Source organism: Lutzomyia longipalpis, chromosome 1 (assembly GCF_024334085.1).
Source record: "Lutzomyia longipalpis isolate SR_M1_2022 chromosome 1, ASM2433408v1".
Taxonomy (NCBI): Eukaryota; Metazoa; Arthropoda; class Insecta; order Diptera; family Psychodidae; genus Lutzomyia; species Lutzomyia longipalpis.
The window spans coordinates 28765204-28784223 of NC_074707.1; the positions used below are offsets into that span (position 1 = coordinate 28765204).

The window sequence follows — 19020 nt, forward strand, 5'->3', positions numbered from 1 at the left end:
GCTCCCTTTGATATTCCATTTTTATTCTTTTCCCAGCAATAAATTCAATTTCTCCCAGCGAGACGATTTCTTTCATTTCTCTCGCTCGTACAGACGTTTGGCGGGTGGGAAGTTAATAAAATTTGCTAAACAGAAAATTCGACGTCGATGCAAAAGTTCTTTTTTTCTTCTTTATGCCCTCCCCCAGCCCTCCCTAAATCCGCAAGGAGGGTCAGATGAGCCCCAAATGTTCAAATCATCAATCATTGCGTGAGAGTTTTATTGTCATCATTTCCCAATTACTGAACAGATCGAGCTTTCCCTCCATTCCGGATGGAGAGTTTTCCATGAATTTCCACACCATTGAAAATGTATTTTTCCCGCGCAATGGGAACCTTTTTTAATTGATTGATTTGCCTCCAAGATGTGTTCATGTCTATTTTAGGCATATTTGAGGTCTCTTAGCATGACCTATCATGAGAAAAATATTATAATTCCCATTGATAATCGTCCGCTAATCGCTCAAGCAGTAATGTTTGCTATTTTTCAAAAACAAAAAAAAAATTGCGCTCAATCTGAAATCAGAATGTTTTCATAGAGTCTGTTTTCCACACTTAAAGTGATCAAAGTGTCTCATAATGTTGGTTCAAGGGAGGAATATTTTGTGAAATGGTGTACTTGAAGTGCAGAAGTAATGTTTAAATTTTTTTCCAGGAAATGACCATATTTATGTTGAATTTTCGTTGATCTCCTTCAATAATTTAATTGTTTGTGAAGTGTGTTAGTAAGTGGATTTTCTATTTATGGTGCTATTCACGAATCTCATGTCAGGAAAAAATGTCATGATCATTTTTTTCCTGACATGATATTCGTGAATAGCATCATTAGTAAAGAAAATTATTGAGACTTGGCAAAAAAATAACAATTTCTTGGTCATGTCTGGGTTAGCACTTAAAATGTGTTTTAAAGTGTGGATTTAATTTTTCAAGACGTTTAAGCTATTTTGTTTAAAATTACTGTAGTCATCACTAGCTTCAGACAACTGTCAGAAGATCTCATCAAAGATATACCTACCTATTTATTGTCTGTTTAAAGAGAAATTGTGTGTGAACGTTTTTTTGTTTTAAAAATATTTTTTTCATAGTTTTTTTTAACATTAAAAAAACTCTAGATTACTCTTATACCACTCTTTCTTAATATTAAAACTTAAAAAAAAATTATTATTATATCCAAAGTTTACGGTTAAACGAAAATCTCTAGTATTAATTACAATGTTGATTATGCTGTTAATCTTTCTTTAGCACATAACATTGGCTATTTTTTGACCTGGTAAGTTATCAAGAACACAAAACAACATGAACGACTGACCCCATACAATCAAAAAGGCATTTCATTTTAACGCACAATAGATAGCGAACCTTTAGCTCTTGCAAAAAAGTTTCTAGCAAATGGAAAAAATTCTCCGTGGAAAACAAAAGCATTCTCTTGATTTATTTAAAAGATTCCTCCTTATTTTCCCAAAGAATTGTTAAACGGAAGAAAGTGAGCGTAGAAGAGCGATGATAAAATTGCCATTTGTCTCACAATTTTTGCCTTTTGAGTTAACAAACACTCAATTCACTCCCTCAGCATTGCTTTTTTTTTCTTCCTCACTCATTTCATTCCCTCATCTTTTTTCATCCACATCATTCACTTTGGTTGGGGTTTTTCGCTCGGTATCCACCCATCCCACCCACCACACTTTATCGTCATGCCAATGCGGTGGGAGTGCGAGAAGATGCTGTATGTGTGGAAAAAAAAGCATCTCGCAAGAGAGTGCACATAAAACTTCAAAGATCTCCCATTATTTTGATTTAAATCACCAATTGGGACCGTGTCTCCCGCACTTTAATGTGAATGGGGTGAAAAAAAAAAGGATGAGTTAGTCAAGTAGAAGATGCACATCATTTGAGTATAAATCCTCGCGACAAGAATATTTCAATGACTTTGGGTGAATTTGCACATTTTCAACACTTTTGCCCCCGTCCGTGGTTCCAATCTTTTTCTTTTCTCTTTCTCTTCTGGTGCTTAATCTTGCGCACTGATATGAAGTGAAAATTTCTATTGAAACATGGGTATGTCGCTGCACAGATGCATTTTTGAGTACCATTCATCCTCCCCACATGCACACTTTCAATTCGTCGCCACTGCAATTATTTCTTCTATCGCAAAACTTTTATTCTGACTCAGGATGCTGGTGTGTGATAGAGTGGCAAAAGTTCTCAAATGGAAAATTTTCACTCTTTTGTGAGCCGTTCTATATAATATACCACACAGAGACAGATTTTTCCTTCAGTGAAATACAATGTGACTTCTTTCTTTTTTTTTCAAATTTGAATTACTCATAAATAAATTTTTATAAAGAATTTGAATTTTTGGATTAGTTTTTTCCAATTAATTATAGATCTAATATTGAAAGTTTGGGAAGATTTTTCAGAAATACGTTGAAAATGAGGGAGAGTTAGGCTTAGGTCATAAAGAAACGTCGAAAATTGAGCTTTTATGAACATTTCTTAACACTTTAAGGTCCGCGTTCAATCTAGCGAGCTGATTGAACTAAAAATAATTTTTATGGGTTACTTTGAGTTCTAATAAGAAATTTTTAGAAAAAAAATCTCAACTTAAAAATTTTCGGTTTTTCGTCCTTCTTGATCCTGTGAGTCCTTGGGGATGTCCTATTGTGATCATAAAATGATCAGGGATTATAAAGACATAGTCTTGTATTTATTAGGTTTCAATATTTATAAAATAACTATATACAAAATAAAACATTTTCAAAATCGAGCCTTTGGGTCAGCGTATGACCCAATGGATCTGAAAGAGTTAACCCCTAAACTATATATTTTGTTTGTTATTTAACCCTTGGAGGATTTTTCTGGCCACCGTGGCCAATTCGACATTTTTTAAATCGTCACAGAATAAAATCTCTTATAAATATCGTGATAATTTCTACATCTGTGTGTAGGAAAGTTCCATTACTTTAAGATCATTGAAAGAAAACTTGGAAAAACATTTTCTTTTAAGAGAAAATTAGGAACAAACTTTTGAGGTTAGAAACCTCGATCCTCCAAGTGTTAACTATCTTATCATTGGCATTATTTAAACGGAACAAGGGCGTATTCAAATATTTATTTTATGAATTTTGACTGGAGATCGTGCCAAGAAGTCTGCTGCATCTGCACAACAAATGGATTCATTTTTAAAGCATTCAGAAGGTTCAGAAATAATTTTTGAATAATGAAAAAAAAAGTTGTTTTAAAATGATCTGCCCCAGTTATTTCGACATGGTCTACAAAGCAAAATATTGCAATGTAAAATTATCACATATTTTGACAAGATGTTTATTTTGAAAATACTGCAAGGACGTCCTGTGTGGTGGAAGTGTTTTCTCTCAAAGCATGGCCCAAGATTTCTCCATGTGCCCATGTTTGAAATTTCTCGTTTTTTTTCTATATAGTTTTCAGCCAAGAATACAAGACATAGAACAGTCTTCTTTTGACCAACTTACCAAGGAAAAAAATGTGAATGAGATTCTTTGTTTAAAATTTAATTAATTTGTCTCGCTTCTTGCAAATTCAGAACTCCCACTCCGGTTCGCATGGCAGAATCCTTTCATTTCTATACTTTTGTGCAGCAAAATTAGATTTTTGCACATGAAAGAAAGAACTTCAGCTGAGGAGACAAAAAGTACAAGTAGAAAAGATTATTCCATCGTCAGACAATGCTAACACACGCACATGGAACATCCGAATCTTGTTATCGTTTTTAATTTAAATTTAGAGACTTCTTTTTCGACGGTTTGAGAGATCTTTCCGCTCAATTATGGCAGTGCTACTTAGCTGGAACATCTGTTTTTGCTACAAATTGCATAAAAATACACACCATACGACATGAGCAAATGAGCGAAACTAAAATGCAAATAAATATAACACTATATTGAAAAATATATTGTACATATAGCACAAAGAGCATCATGGAAAATGTTATGCGCCATCAAGAATAACGTTATTTCCCCTCCACAAAAAAGCATAATATGGAGAGATTAAAAATTTATTTGTTTATTTCAATTAATTTTACCTTCATTTTAAAATCAATGCTGTCGATTTAACATGAAATCCAATCAAATAGGTATTCTCAGAGGGCTTTTAACGAATTTATTGCAAATTAATCCATTTTGATAAATGCTTTTACAATTTTTTTTTAAATTTAAATATGGGTAAAAGTGAATATTTTATGTTTAAACTTTATTTTAAATGTAACCAAATTTATGTTCTAATTTTATTTTCAATAGCAATTACATTTGTAATGCGGATTTAAAACTAAATATAACAATACACATGTAAGGTATTATAGATATATAAAATAATGCAGGCTGAAATTTTTCTACATTATTGACGAAGCTAAAAAGTTTTCAGTTGCCAATTCTTAATAATCCAAATAAAACAAAAAAAAACATTATATTAAAACGAGGTAAATTGTCGCTTCGCTCCAATTTACCTCGCCCCGCTTCGCGGGGAATTTTTGCGCTTCGCGCAAATTTTAGAGGGAGAAAGGAATTGTGATGAATTGAAATATATTTAATGGAAGATTTATTCGTTGGTAAAAACCGCCTGGTATCAGGAGTCTCTGTACCAAATTTCATCACGATCGGACCAACGGTGTAGAAATGCATAGATGAACAGGAACGAAATTTTAGAGAGACGGGCCACGCAAAAACCTCCAACAGATATTTCAAAGGGAAGAAGTGAATTTCACACAACATTTATGGCGCCGAATTCAAAAAGTAGTCAAAAAAGCATGAATTCTATATGGGGGCTATATGAAGGGGGGCTCTGGGGGGAAAATGAATGCCGTTGGTAACAATCGCCTGATATCAGGAGTCTCTGTACCAAATTTCATCACAATCGGACCAACGGTGTAGAAATGCATAGATGAACAGACACCATATTTTAGAGAGACCTTTCTTTATTATATAGATTAAATGACTGGAAAATTCCAGGGAAATATCACCACTATCACACGTAATTGGCGAGTAATACAAATTAAAATTTTCCGAATTTATAATGTGTTATTTTTTAATTTGACAAATAATTAATTCATAAAATTTTTGTTAACAACTTTGTTTTAATTATAACTTTTTATTAACAAATATGATAATAAGAGACAAAAATATTTTTAATTCGTATTTATTGAAAAACATATCCAATTGTAATTGAAAAAAATACATAATTGATAATACTTATCCAAGTATCGAAAATGTTGTAAATTTCGAGAACATTTTAACATTTTTTTGAAATATTAAAATTAGTCGTAATGGTCGTAATAATAAAGGATAAATTATTCCATGATTAACTGTTTTCTGTATCAAAATCCAACATAAAACAAATCATAAAAAAACCAAAATTTGAAGGGTTTTGAAAATTTTAGATTAATTTATTAATCATGGTGCATTGCAAAACGGATATGTGAATAGTATGCTAATTAATATTTTGTATGATTGATGATGATAACTCAATGGTTTTTTGCATTTAGTTATATACACGTTCTTGTGCCGCGAGCTCTCATATCTGGAGAGGAAAAGTTGAATTTTTGCCCTTGATTAATTACTCTGTGGTGCAAGCACCCATGAAAAAGGTCCTCTCACTCGTACGTGCCAAATTTGCGGCAATTATGCACTTGAACCACATATGAGACCCATCTGAAAATGCGGTCTCGTGAAAGTCATGGAGAAAATATTGTTTGGAATTATCTATTTCCAGTGTTTTCCCCTTTTGTGGGTGGATTCGGTGGCCTGTACGCGTCTTGAGGACGTCGACTTGCGGGGCAAAGTCACTCAGCATTTTAATGCGCCTTTTCACAAACTAACACCAACGACATTAATGATGAGCGAAAGTGTACTAAAAGTTATAATTGTCTGGTGAGGAAAATAATCTTCCCTTGCTCCTCCATTTTAAGAGGCAAGAAATAGCGAGACACAATCGCACTGTTTTGGGATTTAATGGCATTTTCGCATTCGTTCTTAGGAAAATGGCTTTAATGAGATGAACTGGGTGTTGCTGAAGAAGTGATGATCATTCTGCAATATTGCCACAGAGTGTGTGCGTGTGATTGGTAATTGAGACGAATTGGGGTGTATGGAAAACCCAGGGGAGTGGTACTGAATCATCTTAAAAAAATTCTTTTTGTGTATATCAGCCCTTTATACTTTATCTGCTACCACGAATTTATTGGATAAACAAGAAAATAAGGATCCTCAGTCTATACATTTTATGTGGTGTGCGCATTCAGTGGTTCGACTGACCAAAAATAGACGTTCACCATTTGTGCACATACGTTATTCAACATAAACAAGGAAAAATACACATAAGAAAGAAGAAGGAGTTTGAGAATCCAACAAGACGACGCCAGAAGGGACTTTTGCTCCGCCTCAGTCCATCCCGTGGGTGCTTGGTGAGCAAGAAAGGACTCTCTTTAAGAAATCCTGTGTGTTGTTTTGTGTTTGTCACAACAAAAGACTTTCTGCCCTCCTAAATTGCAAAACGACGTGGTCTGTTGGACTCTCTCTCACAATTTCCCGCCAAAAAAATAAAAAAGAACTTCCAAAGCCACCAACAAACCCTAAAGCTACCCGAAAAACCCCGGGGAAGTTGAAACTCCCCCTCAATACGACAAGAAGGGGTGAAAGCTACATTCACAAAAAAAAACTTACACCCATAAAGTCGTGTTTGACACATAAAACCAAAAAATAAAGTGTTAGTTCTTTTTTTGTCTCATTCACAAAAAACGCCCCACGAGCTCACCAACATTGAACAAAATATTGTGTTTTTGTGCTCAAGAGGGTTTCCAAGTCACAGCAAAACGTGTCATATATTGTGAAACGGAGAATAGTTGAATTGAAAAAGAATAATAAAACCGTGAATTGTTCAAGTATCCTCTTGCTGCGCGAGCAACAAAAATATCCAAAAAGAGAAGGAATTTATATTATTTCCAACGGACTGTGCAACGCAGGAAAAAAAGAAGAACTTGGAAAAATAAATATTTATGTAACTTTTCAACCCCAGGGGTGTTCCCTCGGTGAATGTGTGTTTTTTCAACTATACAACGCCCTACACTCGCACCCTCGAGACAAATGAAAAACAATTAAACCACCGGAACAATCTCATCAGCATCATCCACATTGTTGAGCTGTCCCAGCTTGGGGAGTGCTCAGTGTGCTTGTGGCTCAACATCCACTCCTTTGAATCATTAAAATGTGGCACAACACTAAAATCACTGCTTCTACATGGAGGCGCTTCATTGGCGTCGGGGTGATTCTGCAGATTATTGCTAATTGTGGTGAGTACTTTATGAAACATCCAATAATACACCCCCGGCTCTCTTGCCAACCACATCCTGCCACTACATCCCCAAACTACTACACATAGAACATATTGACTCGTCTCCAAAAATCCCTTACATCCTTCCTCGTTGGAAACTTTATGTCTATACTGTACGGTACCCTAACTGAAATTTCATTCTCGTATGTGCAAATCCATCCTCGAAATTTTCCAAGAAAGGTATATATGTTCTGTTTGAAATTTATCATGCAGGAATGATGTCTTGTGAAGGACGCCCGTTCATCGCGAGATTATATTCGCTCGAGCATGTTTGAATTCACCAAGAGAGAAGTTTCTTTAACACTAAATCCTTAAAGTTCTACTCTTTATACATTAGATTCTGCGTTAGTTCCCCAAAATCCCTTTTCACATTTTGTGCAATACTTGAGACGAAACATTTTAAATTCTGAAGAGGTAACCATAAGAAGATTACGAATAATATCCGCTTACGGGTATTTTTGAAATCAGAAGAATCCATGAGCGTGGTATTTTACTCTAGATAGTTCTCCTTTTGAACATTATATACGTATACATATTAAATATATGGTAGAGTACTCTCTGAAAAGGGAGATTGTCCAATTCATTCAATTTTCAACGTTTCACCCAAATACAGTGGAGAGGAGAAATAATGGCTTGAACTGAAACACCCACATGCCAAATCACTAGGTACTTCTATACTTGTTTCTTTTCTTCTTTTTTTAAATTTTCTTATGATATTAGTTGAGAAAATAAAATTTATAAAACGTCTAGGGCGGATTTTGTAGTTAATGATACACAAAACGTTTTTAGAAAATAACTAATTGAAAATAATCTAACTGAAACTATCAAAAAATATAAAAATTACATATTAACTCTTGAAGGATTTTGTTGGCCACCGTGGCCAATTTGACTTATTTAAATCGTTCCAAAATTAAAATTTATTTAATATTTCGTGATAAATTCTACATCTAATGTGTAGGGAAATTCAATTAGCTCAAGTTTGTAGAAAGAAAACTTTGAAAAAATATTGTTTTAAGAGAAAATTAAGTTCAAAGTTTTGAAGTTAAAAACCTCGATCCTCTAAGTGTTAAGGGGCAAAAAGAAAAGATCGTTAATCACCTTAGACCAAACCTATATCTTCTAATTTGATTAATACCTCCAAAGTATAGACTGTGCACAAAAACACTCAAAATGAATAAACTCCTTTTCGCATAGAGATGTAAAATAATATTCAAAATGGTATACTTCCCGTATTTTCAAATAAAATGCTTCCAATGCCTCTAAAATGTTTCAAAATCACAGGCAATTGAAATGCAAAAGCAGATTCGGCGCTAATATCTCATAGGATATTCATCACCAACTCCATCTCTTTACATCCCATCTCTCTGTAGTAAATGCTCGAATATAGGCATCGTATGAAAAATTTAGATATTCGAGTATTCCTCCTGCACTCAAGCTGCCACTTCAATCCATTAAATAAACTTGTAGAAGACATGGAGACGATGTAGGAACAGCTTCCAAATGTTCCTATATACGTGAAGGTGAACGTGACTCGATTATGGTTTGTTGATTTATGTCAACAGCTTCGTTTTTTTCTGGTACATTGGATAGGAAATAAAATTTCCAATAAACAATCTGTGACATGAGTTGGTATCAATCGTAACGAAGAGTATACTTTTGTCTCTTCTGTATTAAACCCTTTTGTTGTTTGGCAATTTCCTGTCTTGTTTCCCTTTTAGCTGTGTTAAGGAGAGAATTTTCCTGGGAAAGAGCTTTTGTTTGCTCCTATTTTGGAGATTAAACACACAGCAATTGTCTTGGAAAATTCTTTAAATCCATCTATACGAAGACAATGTGATACTCTACTACACAGAGAAGTCTCAAAGGGATATGAGAAAATGCCCTTCTAATTGGTGGCAATTTAATTGTAGTGCGCAGAAAATGTTCGAAGACACGAAATTTAGCACATCCAATAAGCCAGGGGGGTCGACGAAATTATTGTCTCACATTCTCGTTAAGTACCATCACTGGGGTTGTCTCAAGTCGCAGAAGACACATTAAATGTCGGAGAGAATAATCTCTGTCTGATACTGCGCCTCTTACTCCCCAGGACTTGGGGTGTTACCTTTCTGGCGTCTGGGTGACGAAGGGGGCACCACAGAGGGATAATAGGCAAAGCAATGGAGGCGACAGTGTGCAAATAACCTGGGAATTCTCTGGACTGTGACTCCCCAAAGTGTCATATTTTTTGAGGAGAAACTCCTCATTCCCCATGCCCAGTGCTGTTGTAACTTCAACTTTGTACCACAACATGGAATATGCGTGATGGGAAAATTGCTTCATTTGTAATTCATTGGCATTTTCCATGTGTTTTTACAGCTCTGCGGGCGGAAGAGCTACTAGTATATTGCGGGGTGACAATGGGGAGTAGAGCGAAATGTGTAAAACATGACTGCGGGTGGTGTTTTCTTCAACATCCACCCCACCTGTCTTTCCATGTATACCCACTACAAACAAGTGAAACTCTGTTTTAGCAAATTTTCCTCGTGATATATAACAATATGTACATAACACTGCCAGAAAACGTATGAGATTTACTTCTTTAGTGAGTAATATTCTTAACAATTACACATATACATGGATTGAGGGGATTGGGCATGGGCGTAGCATAGAGAGAAATTCGAGATAAATGCTGCAGGTTGTCTTGTATGAGAATAGCATTACTTTGCATTACTATTCATCAGCAGACTATAAATCAAAAGAAAAGGGTAGGCATGCAAGCAGGATAACAAGGATTGATTGTACATTTTGTATTGTATACACAGTATATAGCACAAAAGGGCTCAAACTTACCGTCAACTGGGGTGAAAACAAGAAAATCTGATTATTTTAATTATTTTAAAAATTTGATAAAACGCTTATATTCAATAAAAAAAAACGTTTAACAACTTAAAGATTAATTTTCTCTTTAAAAGAAAACATTTGTTCAAATTCTCCTTCGATGAACTTGGAGTTATCCGGATCTATAATAATTTCAATAATGATGGGAGCTCATGAATTATCATGAGCTCCCTAAAGCTTATTATAAGACAGCTATTGTCCCAAAATTGGATGAAGAACTAGCCGTTAAAGGTAATCGTGGACACGAAATTAAATTAGGTGTCCTCCAAAAAATACGTAGTGAGCAAAGGTCAGATCAAGATGTATATAAAGGTTGTGAAATGAGAGATTTGTTAGAAAGGTCACATGAAACTGAAAAGGATTATATAGATAGTATTCAATTCATGCACAATGAAAATCAATTTAATGTAATTCTTATTGCAAATGGAACAAATAGATTGTATTAATAAAATTAGAAAACAAAATTCAAATGAAAAATTTATTTTGCATTTCGACACGCCCGAAGATTATGAACCATACTCCTGTGTTAAAAGATAGGAATATGGTTCATAATCTTCGGGCACGTCGATTTGGATTCAACTGTAAGTATTGTGCGTCAACCAAAATGCCACAGCAAAAAAACAGATCCTATATTATGCTGCCGTTGTAATGATAGACATTGAACTTCCTGAGCAAAAAAATCGAAAACATGAAATTCTACCTGTAATTGGGATGGTTTCATCTAAGCATAATTTCCAAGTTGTTTGAAATATGTTGAAAGTTTTGCATAAGAAATTATACTTTCTCTTAACCTTAAGTTCTGAATCTTAACTCTTTCTTTTTTTCATTGCTTTTTTTTCTTACCGCGGACTATGTAAGAGGGGAATACCCTACTTCCGCGGATAAATAAATAATACCTAATAATAATACCTAAATTTAATAAAAAATACATAAAAATATAAATATATATAAACCTATAAATATACATATATAAGTACAATGATGGTCCAGCAGAGTAAAGGGAATGTACTGGTAAGTTTCACTTACGGGCTGTGATTCTTCCTTCAGATGACAGTCAAAGTATGGTGAAGTACAATGATGGTCCAGCAGAGTAAAGGGAATGTACTGGTAAGTTTCACTTACGGGCTGTGATTCTTCCTTCAGATGACAGTCCAAGTGTGGTGAAAATTGAGGAATGCTTTCTCACGCAACGAATCACAGCCAACGCGCATGAATAAGCCTTTCCCCAGAATTTAGACGCGTTGGCTGTGATTCGATGCGTGAGAAAGCATTCCTCAATTTTCACCACACTTGGACTGTCATCTGAAGGAAGAATCACAGCCCGTAAGTGAAACTTACCAGTACATTCCCTTTACTCTGCTGGACCATCATTGTACTTCACCATACTTTGACTGTCATCTGAAGGAAGAATCACAGCCCGTAAGTGAAACTTACCAGTACATTCCCTTTACTCTGCTGGACCATCATTGTACTTATATATGTATATTTATAGGTTTATATATATTTATATTTTTATGTATAAAAAAGGCGCCCCGCTTCGCGGGGCGCCAAATAGTTTGTTTAAAATGTATGTGAATAGGTGAAAGTTATTGTTGATGTAACAATATGGCAGAAGTCGGCCATTTTGAATTTTGAAATTAGTAAAATCTGATAAATCATGCCCACTATACCTGATGAAACTTCAATCGAAAAGTTTTTATCAAGTACCGTTAAGCCGATATAACGCAATATTACAACAATCGGTACATATCGAAACCTGTTTTGGTCTATATCTCTGAAACCACGACATAAATTTTTTTTATTTTTTTTTTATTAAAAGGTGTACCTATCACCTATAACATACTAAAATTTAATCGAAATCTATCGTCCAGTTTTTGAGATATTAATCGAAAACTGGTCGAAAACTCATCGAAACTTTGGTTTTTGATTGTAGGCCCTCTAGCGGTAACTTTTGAAACTTCCTATGTATAGATAATTGTAGACCTTTTTGAGATCTTTCATTCAAAACCGGTTTGGTTAAAATCGGTCAACCGGTTTAGGAGTTATGGCCGACTTTCGATAAAAGTCTATATTTGCTAAACCGCTTGTCCGATTTTTGGAAATGGGGTATTGTTGAAAAGGTCTTAAGGGCCCCTACAACATATTAAAATTTCAGACCTCTAGCTATAATAGAGGCTGAGATATAGCAAAAACAAAATTGAAAAAAATTAAAAATGGCGGATGCAGGGGTGGGGGGGTGAATTTGATATCATAGTTGGACGACTTCCAGTCGATAATTGAACTTTGCCGTTGACCGCAAGTCTCTATCTATTACCGTTCTCTTGTAATTGAGCTCCAAACTACGGCCGGACGGACGGACGGACGGCCGGACGGCCGGAAAAGTTTTTCGGCGCATACGTTTTTTTTGGAATGTGGGGACCCTAATTCGTGCTCATACCAAGTTTGAGCCCGATCCGACGACCTTGAGTTTTAGAGTGGACACAGAAGCTGTGCTATTCTTTTCTTCGAAAGAATCACAGCTAAAAACGTATTTAAATGCGTAGTTATTGATTGGTCTTATGCTAGTTGATATGTATTACTTAAATAGATTTTATTTATGAAAAATGGTTTTTAAGAAGTAAAATTTTAAGATCTAATAAAAAACTTCATCTACTGAATTCTTTGCCCATAAATAACCCTACTAGAAACCAATAATAAAAAGCTCTCAAAGTTCTCATTTTGACTTTGTATCTCCTGTGTAGAAATATGCAATGTATCTGTCTTGAAAATTAATCTCAGAATTGTAAATTGACAAAGCAAAGCGAAAATCCTACAAAATACCTCAAAGGTAAGTACTGTGAGAAGGAATGTTTTAATGAGAAATATATGTTTATTATACTTCCCTAAAATTATGTTCTTGGCTTTGAATGTAGAAAATTCAGCGTTAAAATGTTTTCTTTATGCTACACCAATGCGAAAGGCGCTAAACTATAATATCTGTTTGTGAAAATGCCGTAATTTAAAATTTATGTTTATACATAAGCGCATAAAAAGTACCGCAATTATTCATCGTGGTTGTCAATACAAGAAAATCTGGTGAAATATTTTAAATGATGTTGTTGTGAAGTATATTCGTTTAGAGACTTTAATCTTCTCTTCAATCTCAAATAAATACGCCATAAATCAGTGCAATCGGAAAATTCTTTTCCCCAAAATGTAGCACTTATGGGAAAATATTTTGATCTTCGTATTGGGACGATTTATGTGGTGAAAATCAATTTTTCACTTGTCAATTTTCACATCATTCCACAAATAATCGACTCATATACTTATAGAGCCCTTCTCAGTGGAAAATCCACAACACTTCAGGGTGCGATGGTACAAATCGGTTGGACGGATGTGCCAGAGGGCACAAGACATGAGGGGAGGGTAAAAACTTGTGGGAAAGAATGTGAGACAAATTGAGAGGGAACTAAAATCAAAAGTGACAATGAAAATATGCTTTGAATCTTCGAGCAATGAAATTGGATATGAAGAAAGTTACCCAAGACTTGAAATTAATTTGGTATGCCTTGGAGAAAAAGTGCGACGTGTGTCATGAACGGGAGGGGAAGACGATTTGAGATTTTGGTCTATTTTTGGACCAATTAATTGGTAAATTTGTTAATTTCAGTAATAGGTACCGACAATGGGGAGATTTTTCCGCGTGTACCTCGTAAATTGTTGTCGCGTGAATGAATTTTTATGGGCTTTTGCGTTGACGATGATTAGATGGTTTTTATTGGACAACGAACACCCAAAGAATTTTCCCTTCACAACTCAAAATTATATAACGCACATTCATTTAAATATATTTTGTACCATACAAACACGTATATACATATATATAAGCTGCATGGGACACGAAATTGATGTTTACACGAGGGTGCCCCATGTTCCGTCACTTTTCCTTTACGACACACTGGAGATGAGCAGAAATTTTCTTCTATAGGGACACTCTGAGGAAGGGGACTTTTTTTTAACGAGTCATGCAATAAAAACCAAGCTTTGTTGAAAAAAAAAAGATTTATCGTCAAAAAATAGCTTTATGTTTTCAACTGGTTTAGTTTAGGCTTTCAGGATTTTTTTCTATTCAATTTGCTGGAATTTTATGTTTTGAAACTTGTTGTATTTTGATGGTTAACCCTTAAGCGAAAGAGATTGAATTTTCATCAACTATTAAGTTAAAAATAAATTTTAATGGAGTTAGTCGAAAAATGTGCATAAATGAAGAGATTTAAGTCCTACTCAGGTTATAGAGAAGTGGGTTAAACAACATCGTTTTTAACTTAATACTTTACATTCATTCATTTATGATCATTTCATTGTTAGAAGAGAATTTTACAAGAATTCGTGAGGGAAAGAATTGCCAGCAAGAAAAGCAAAGTCATAACCTTTTAAGCCTCACGCATGTCATGGGTCAAACATTTTATTTACCCATTTTTTATGAATTAAATTGTTTTTTTTTCTAGTTAGACATGAAATTCACGCAGAAAAGTAGAAGAAGACGTTTTGCCTTCTTAGAACATTCGAAAAAATATCGTGATACAAGAGCGCATGTTTCAATGTTTTTATGTTTCACGTGGGACGCGAAAGGGTTAAGACCTAGTGGTTAGAACCTTAATTTTTTATTTTGATTAAGAGTTTTTTAAATAATTCTTATTTAATTGAAAAATCTTTAAATTTCATTAATTTTTAAAACCGTTTTTTAAACGGATTAGGAAGAATTTAATCCGTTGAAAGCTTCCTTAATTAAATGGTTTAGCATATAGTTCTAATCCCATTTCTGCGAATCAAGCTAATTAAAACTTCATCAAGTTTTTTTTTAAACAACTTCCTTCCATTTTTGAACCAAGCTTGATTAATAAAATGGAATGAGAAATAAGAAAATATATTTACACTTTCGTAACTTTTCAAAATTGAAAATTAATTTACACAAAGCCAACAAACGTAAGCCATTGCCGCGGTATACGAAGTCAATAAATTATAAAGAAAAGCACACAAGACCAAGAAAATCAAGTTGTTAAATAACACATTAATGTTCCATAATGATTAATTTAACAGTCCATGGTAGAAAGAAATCCAATTAATGTAATGAAAACACCTTACTGCGGATATTTTTCTCCAGGTTGTTTTCATCAAAGCAAGGTGAACCGCACACCCCCTCATGGAATTTTGTCGTGGCTCTCAAACCCTTCGGTGAAAATTTCAATGACTTTTTATTAGCTGCAGTGCTGTGTAATTTTTTTGTAGTGCTTTGAATCAACTCCAGGAAAATCTCAGCGAAATGAGTGGATTTTCTCATTAGTTAGATATGTGACTGTGTATATAGCATAGATGGGAGTTTGGACGGAGAGTGTTGGTGTGTGGGATCCTTTGTTGACCAAACCCATGAGGAAACTATCGATGCCATACAGAGCATAGTGAAGAATGGAATTACAGTGAGTGGGGTATATTCTTGAGGCGTGGTGGACATGGGTTAATGAAAATGGCGACATTAAACGCAATCCCGAGAAAACTTTCACATTTTCCAACAATGATCCATTGTTGGGAGTAAATAAATTTCTTTGCGGCTTCATACATTTTATGTACCATATATATTTATCCCATATTATATTTTTCGTTCTTATTAACAACGAACAAAAAATATGGGTGAAAGAATGCTGGAATAATAAAAGCTCTTTTCGATACATTTGCTGGGCGCACCCCAAAGAGCCCCCATGTAGCAGTGTGAATTGCTTCTGGTCATCAACTTGGGGTGTTCTCGAGGGTGTTTCTGTTTTTTTTTTCTCGACACATTATGTGCGAATGTGGCTCTGAGGGTATGAAAAGGAAATTTTTCTCGCAAGGAATGATCCTTAATTGCAATACATAAATAGAATTTATTGAATATATTTCGATTTTTCACGAGACTTTTGCCTCATTTTCTCGTGCAATCAAAACCATTTGCAAGCACCCAGAGGGAAAATTCATCCTAATTAAGCTGTTTGTATCACAAATTTCATGCGGTATAATCCACGGCATAATCCTCTTGAGTATTTTTATCCATAATTCATCAACAAGGAGTAAATATATACGCAAACTTTTTTTTTGCTATCAAAAGTCTTATTTTTATTGATTGATTATTTTGAGAAATTCGCGATGATAATTAATTCGGTTAGAAATTAATTTGAGAGCTTTTGGTTTTTTTAACGAGATGCCAAAAAGAAATTAAGGAAATTCACTTAAAGACGTAATTAGTGAGACATTGTAGGCGTAAGGTAGTAATTTTGTACTCATCCTTTTCTTTTACTATCACGTAAAGAAAAAAAACTAACAAAACTTCTAATTTTGTATTCTTAAGTGGTAAAATTTTCCTTCTTTAATCGTAAAATAGTTTGAAAATCCTACAAAACTCTACAATGTATCATACAAAGAAAATAATCCAAGATTTTCGTGTAATTTTTCTCAGTGTATTATGCATTAAGATCCAATAGATTAGCAAGGGGTTGGGGGAAGCTTCTATTCTGTATACATTCTGTACCTATATGTGCAACATAAATAACCAATATATCTTGGAGAAAGTTTTCTTAACGGAAATAAATAAAAGTTTTGGTCTCTCTGAGATTCAAACTTCCATGTTCGAACAAAATCTCTCTTTCCGATGAGTTTTTGGTGGGTTTTAGTACTGGAAATAGAAGAGAAATTTACTTTTTTTTATGGGAAAAATGACTGAGAAAGTTATTACATATCTATGTGCACGAGTGCTTAATTTCGATGGAGCTCACATAATTCCCCAATTAACAGCCAAATAACGAACTTTTGAACTTTTAATGGGTTTCTGCATTAAGTTTAGATATGTTAATTTGTCGAATGCTGAAATTAAATTTCATGGCGTTTCTTGGAGTATTAGCACCGAAGTACTCAAGCATTTAATACAATACCTACAACACATACACACCCTAATGCACATATAACATACCTTTTGACTCCCTGTGGGTACAATATTCTCAGTAATTACATAGAAAGTCCTTGAATTTGCAATAATTCGGTAATCTATGAGCTTTAGGCTTACATACCTAAACCATAATAATTACAGGAGAGATATTTGACTGTGAATTATGATGAAATCTCATTGTGAAAATATTTGCTAATTCAGGAAAATTCAATCGAGTTTCCCAATTAATGTTGCTATATTGCTTCTTTCTACGAATTAATTACATTTTAGTACCGTATACCGATTTATGTATAGTAAAATTCGACACAGCATAATGAGATTGTGAATTCATGTTATATAAATTTTGTTGATTTTATTGTCGTTCCATTAAATATTTTAAATCTACATATATTGTAAAAGGTATTCAAAAAAAAAAACAGAATAAAATAAAATAATAAAATTGATTTGGGAATCACATTCTTATGCGTAATAAATCAGCATTAGATTTGTTGTATAAAAATATTATTTTGAATCTCTTTTTTTAATGTTGTTAATAATATTTGAGAATGTTTGTGACTTGAAAAGTTCTGTGGGAATTTGTCAAAAAAAGCTTCCAAGAGAGAGCTTTTTTGCATTTGGAAAGCACATCGTGCTATTTTCTCCGTCTATGCAGGTTCAATTTCCTTGGAGGAAGTGAAAAGTCGTGATGCATTTTGTGTCCTTTTTGGCGTACACTACGAAGTACAATAAATCGCTTAGATGTCAAGTTCTTACTCATCAAACACATAAACAACTTCCCAAATGTTGAGTTTTGCTATAGAAGTTATATATCAAGTAGACACTCCGAAAGGATAAATCATTTTGTAACCTGAAGGAGGTTTAACAGAGATTTTGCACACTAGACAATTTCATTCTGTCATGAATCTTCACGAGGATTTCTTTGACTTGCTTAATCACTCACTTCAAGGGGACATATTAATTGTCATGAACATTTGTCAATTTGTCTAATAACATCACTCGAGATGAGATATATATCCCGGTTTAAGAAGTTTAAGAATATTTTCATATAGGTGCAAATGGGGTTAATAGAGCAATCTCGTAGGAAATCTTCTCTATTTCACAGTGAAATGAAGTTTTTGAAGCTTTTTCCAAAAACTCACAAACCCACCCACATCATCCCGAGCTCCCCTATATTTTCTTTAATGATGGAAATTCTTGTTGTGAAATTGGGTCAAACATTTTCCTTGGGCGGGTAATCCACTCCATATCTTTAGATAACATGTGTCACTTGAGGGTTGATTTCGCCACAGAAGCTGTATGTTAAACATTTGCATGTTGTGGGTAGAATTTCTTGGTCTAGAAGTTTATTTGATTTAAATATATAATTTTGTTATTGAAATCTTCTTGGACTAGATAATTAATTCATAATTTTATAATTTATTGATTTAAATCTCTACCTTTAATCATGAATTTTGTGGTTTAAGCTATCTGGGGCATACCAGGGTAGGTTTTTGAATGTTTAAACACCCTATAAAAGCTTATTAAGTTTTGGAATTTATTTAAATGTTTAGAAAACTTATTTTTATGCTTAAAATGCATTAAAATTTTAAATTAGTTAAAGAAAAAACCGTTAAATTTAAGAAAATTCATCTTTAGATTTTGCCGTTAAAAGAAAATGGTCAATTGCCGTTAAGAGATATAGGTACCAAATCTTAGAAAATAAATGTTCAACCTTAACACAAATTTCAAGTGTTATAAAAGAAACGTCAAACGTTATAACAAACGTCAAATGATGGAAAGGAAACATCAAAG

General features: G+C 34.0%; 3 protein-coding genes across 9 annotated transcripts in view; 1 reads left to right on the forward strand and 2 right to left on the reverse strand.

Annotated features, from left to right (window-relative positions):
- LOC129797635 (cytochrome P450 6A1-like) overlaps nt 1–19020 on the reverse strand; it is a 690618-nt gene that overhangs the window by 234271 nt on the left and 437327 nt on the right. The window lies entirely within an intron of this gene.
- The window catches only part of LOC129797630 (cytochrome P450 6a9-like), a 667408-nt gene that overhangs the window by 234271 nt on the left and 414117 nt on the right, over nt 1–19020 (reverse strand). The gene's annotated exons all lie outside the window — the stretch shown is intronic.
- LOC129797678 (uncharacterized) overlaps nt 1–19020 on the forward strand; it is a 101361-nt gene that overhangs the window by 997 nt on the left and 81344 nt on the right. For 3 of the 5 annotated variants that reach the window (XM_055840471.1, XM_055840472.1, XM_055840474.1), the window contains exon 2: nt 6214–7353. In XM_055840471.1, coding sequence (XP_055696446.1) covers nt 7269–7353 — 85 coding nt within the window. In that variant the 5' untranslated portion in view covers nt 6214–7268. Of the gene's footprint in view, nt 1–5777; nt 7354–19020 lie in introns of all 5 variants that reach the window. The other 2 variants (XM_055840473.1, XM_055840470.1) reach the window with 2 other exon arrangements.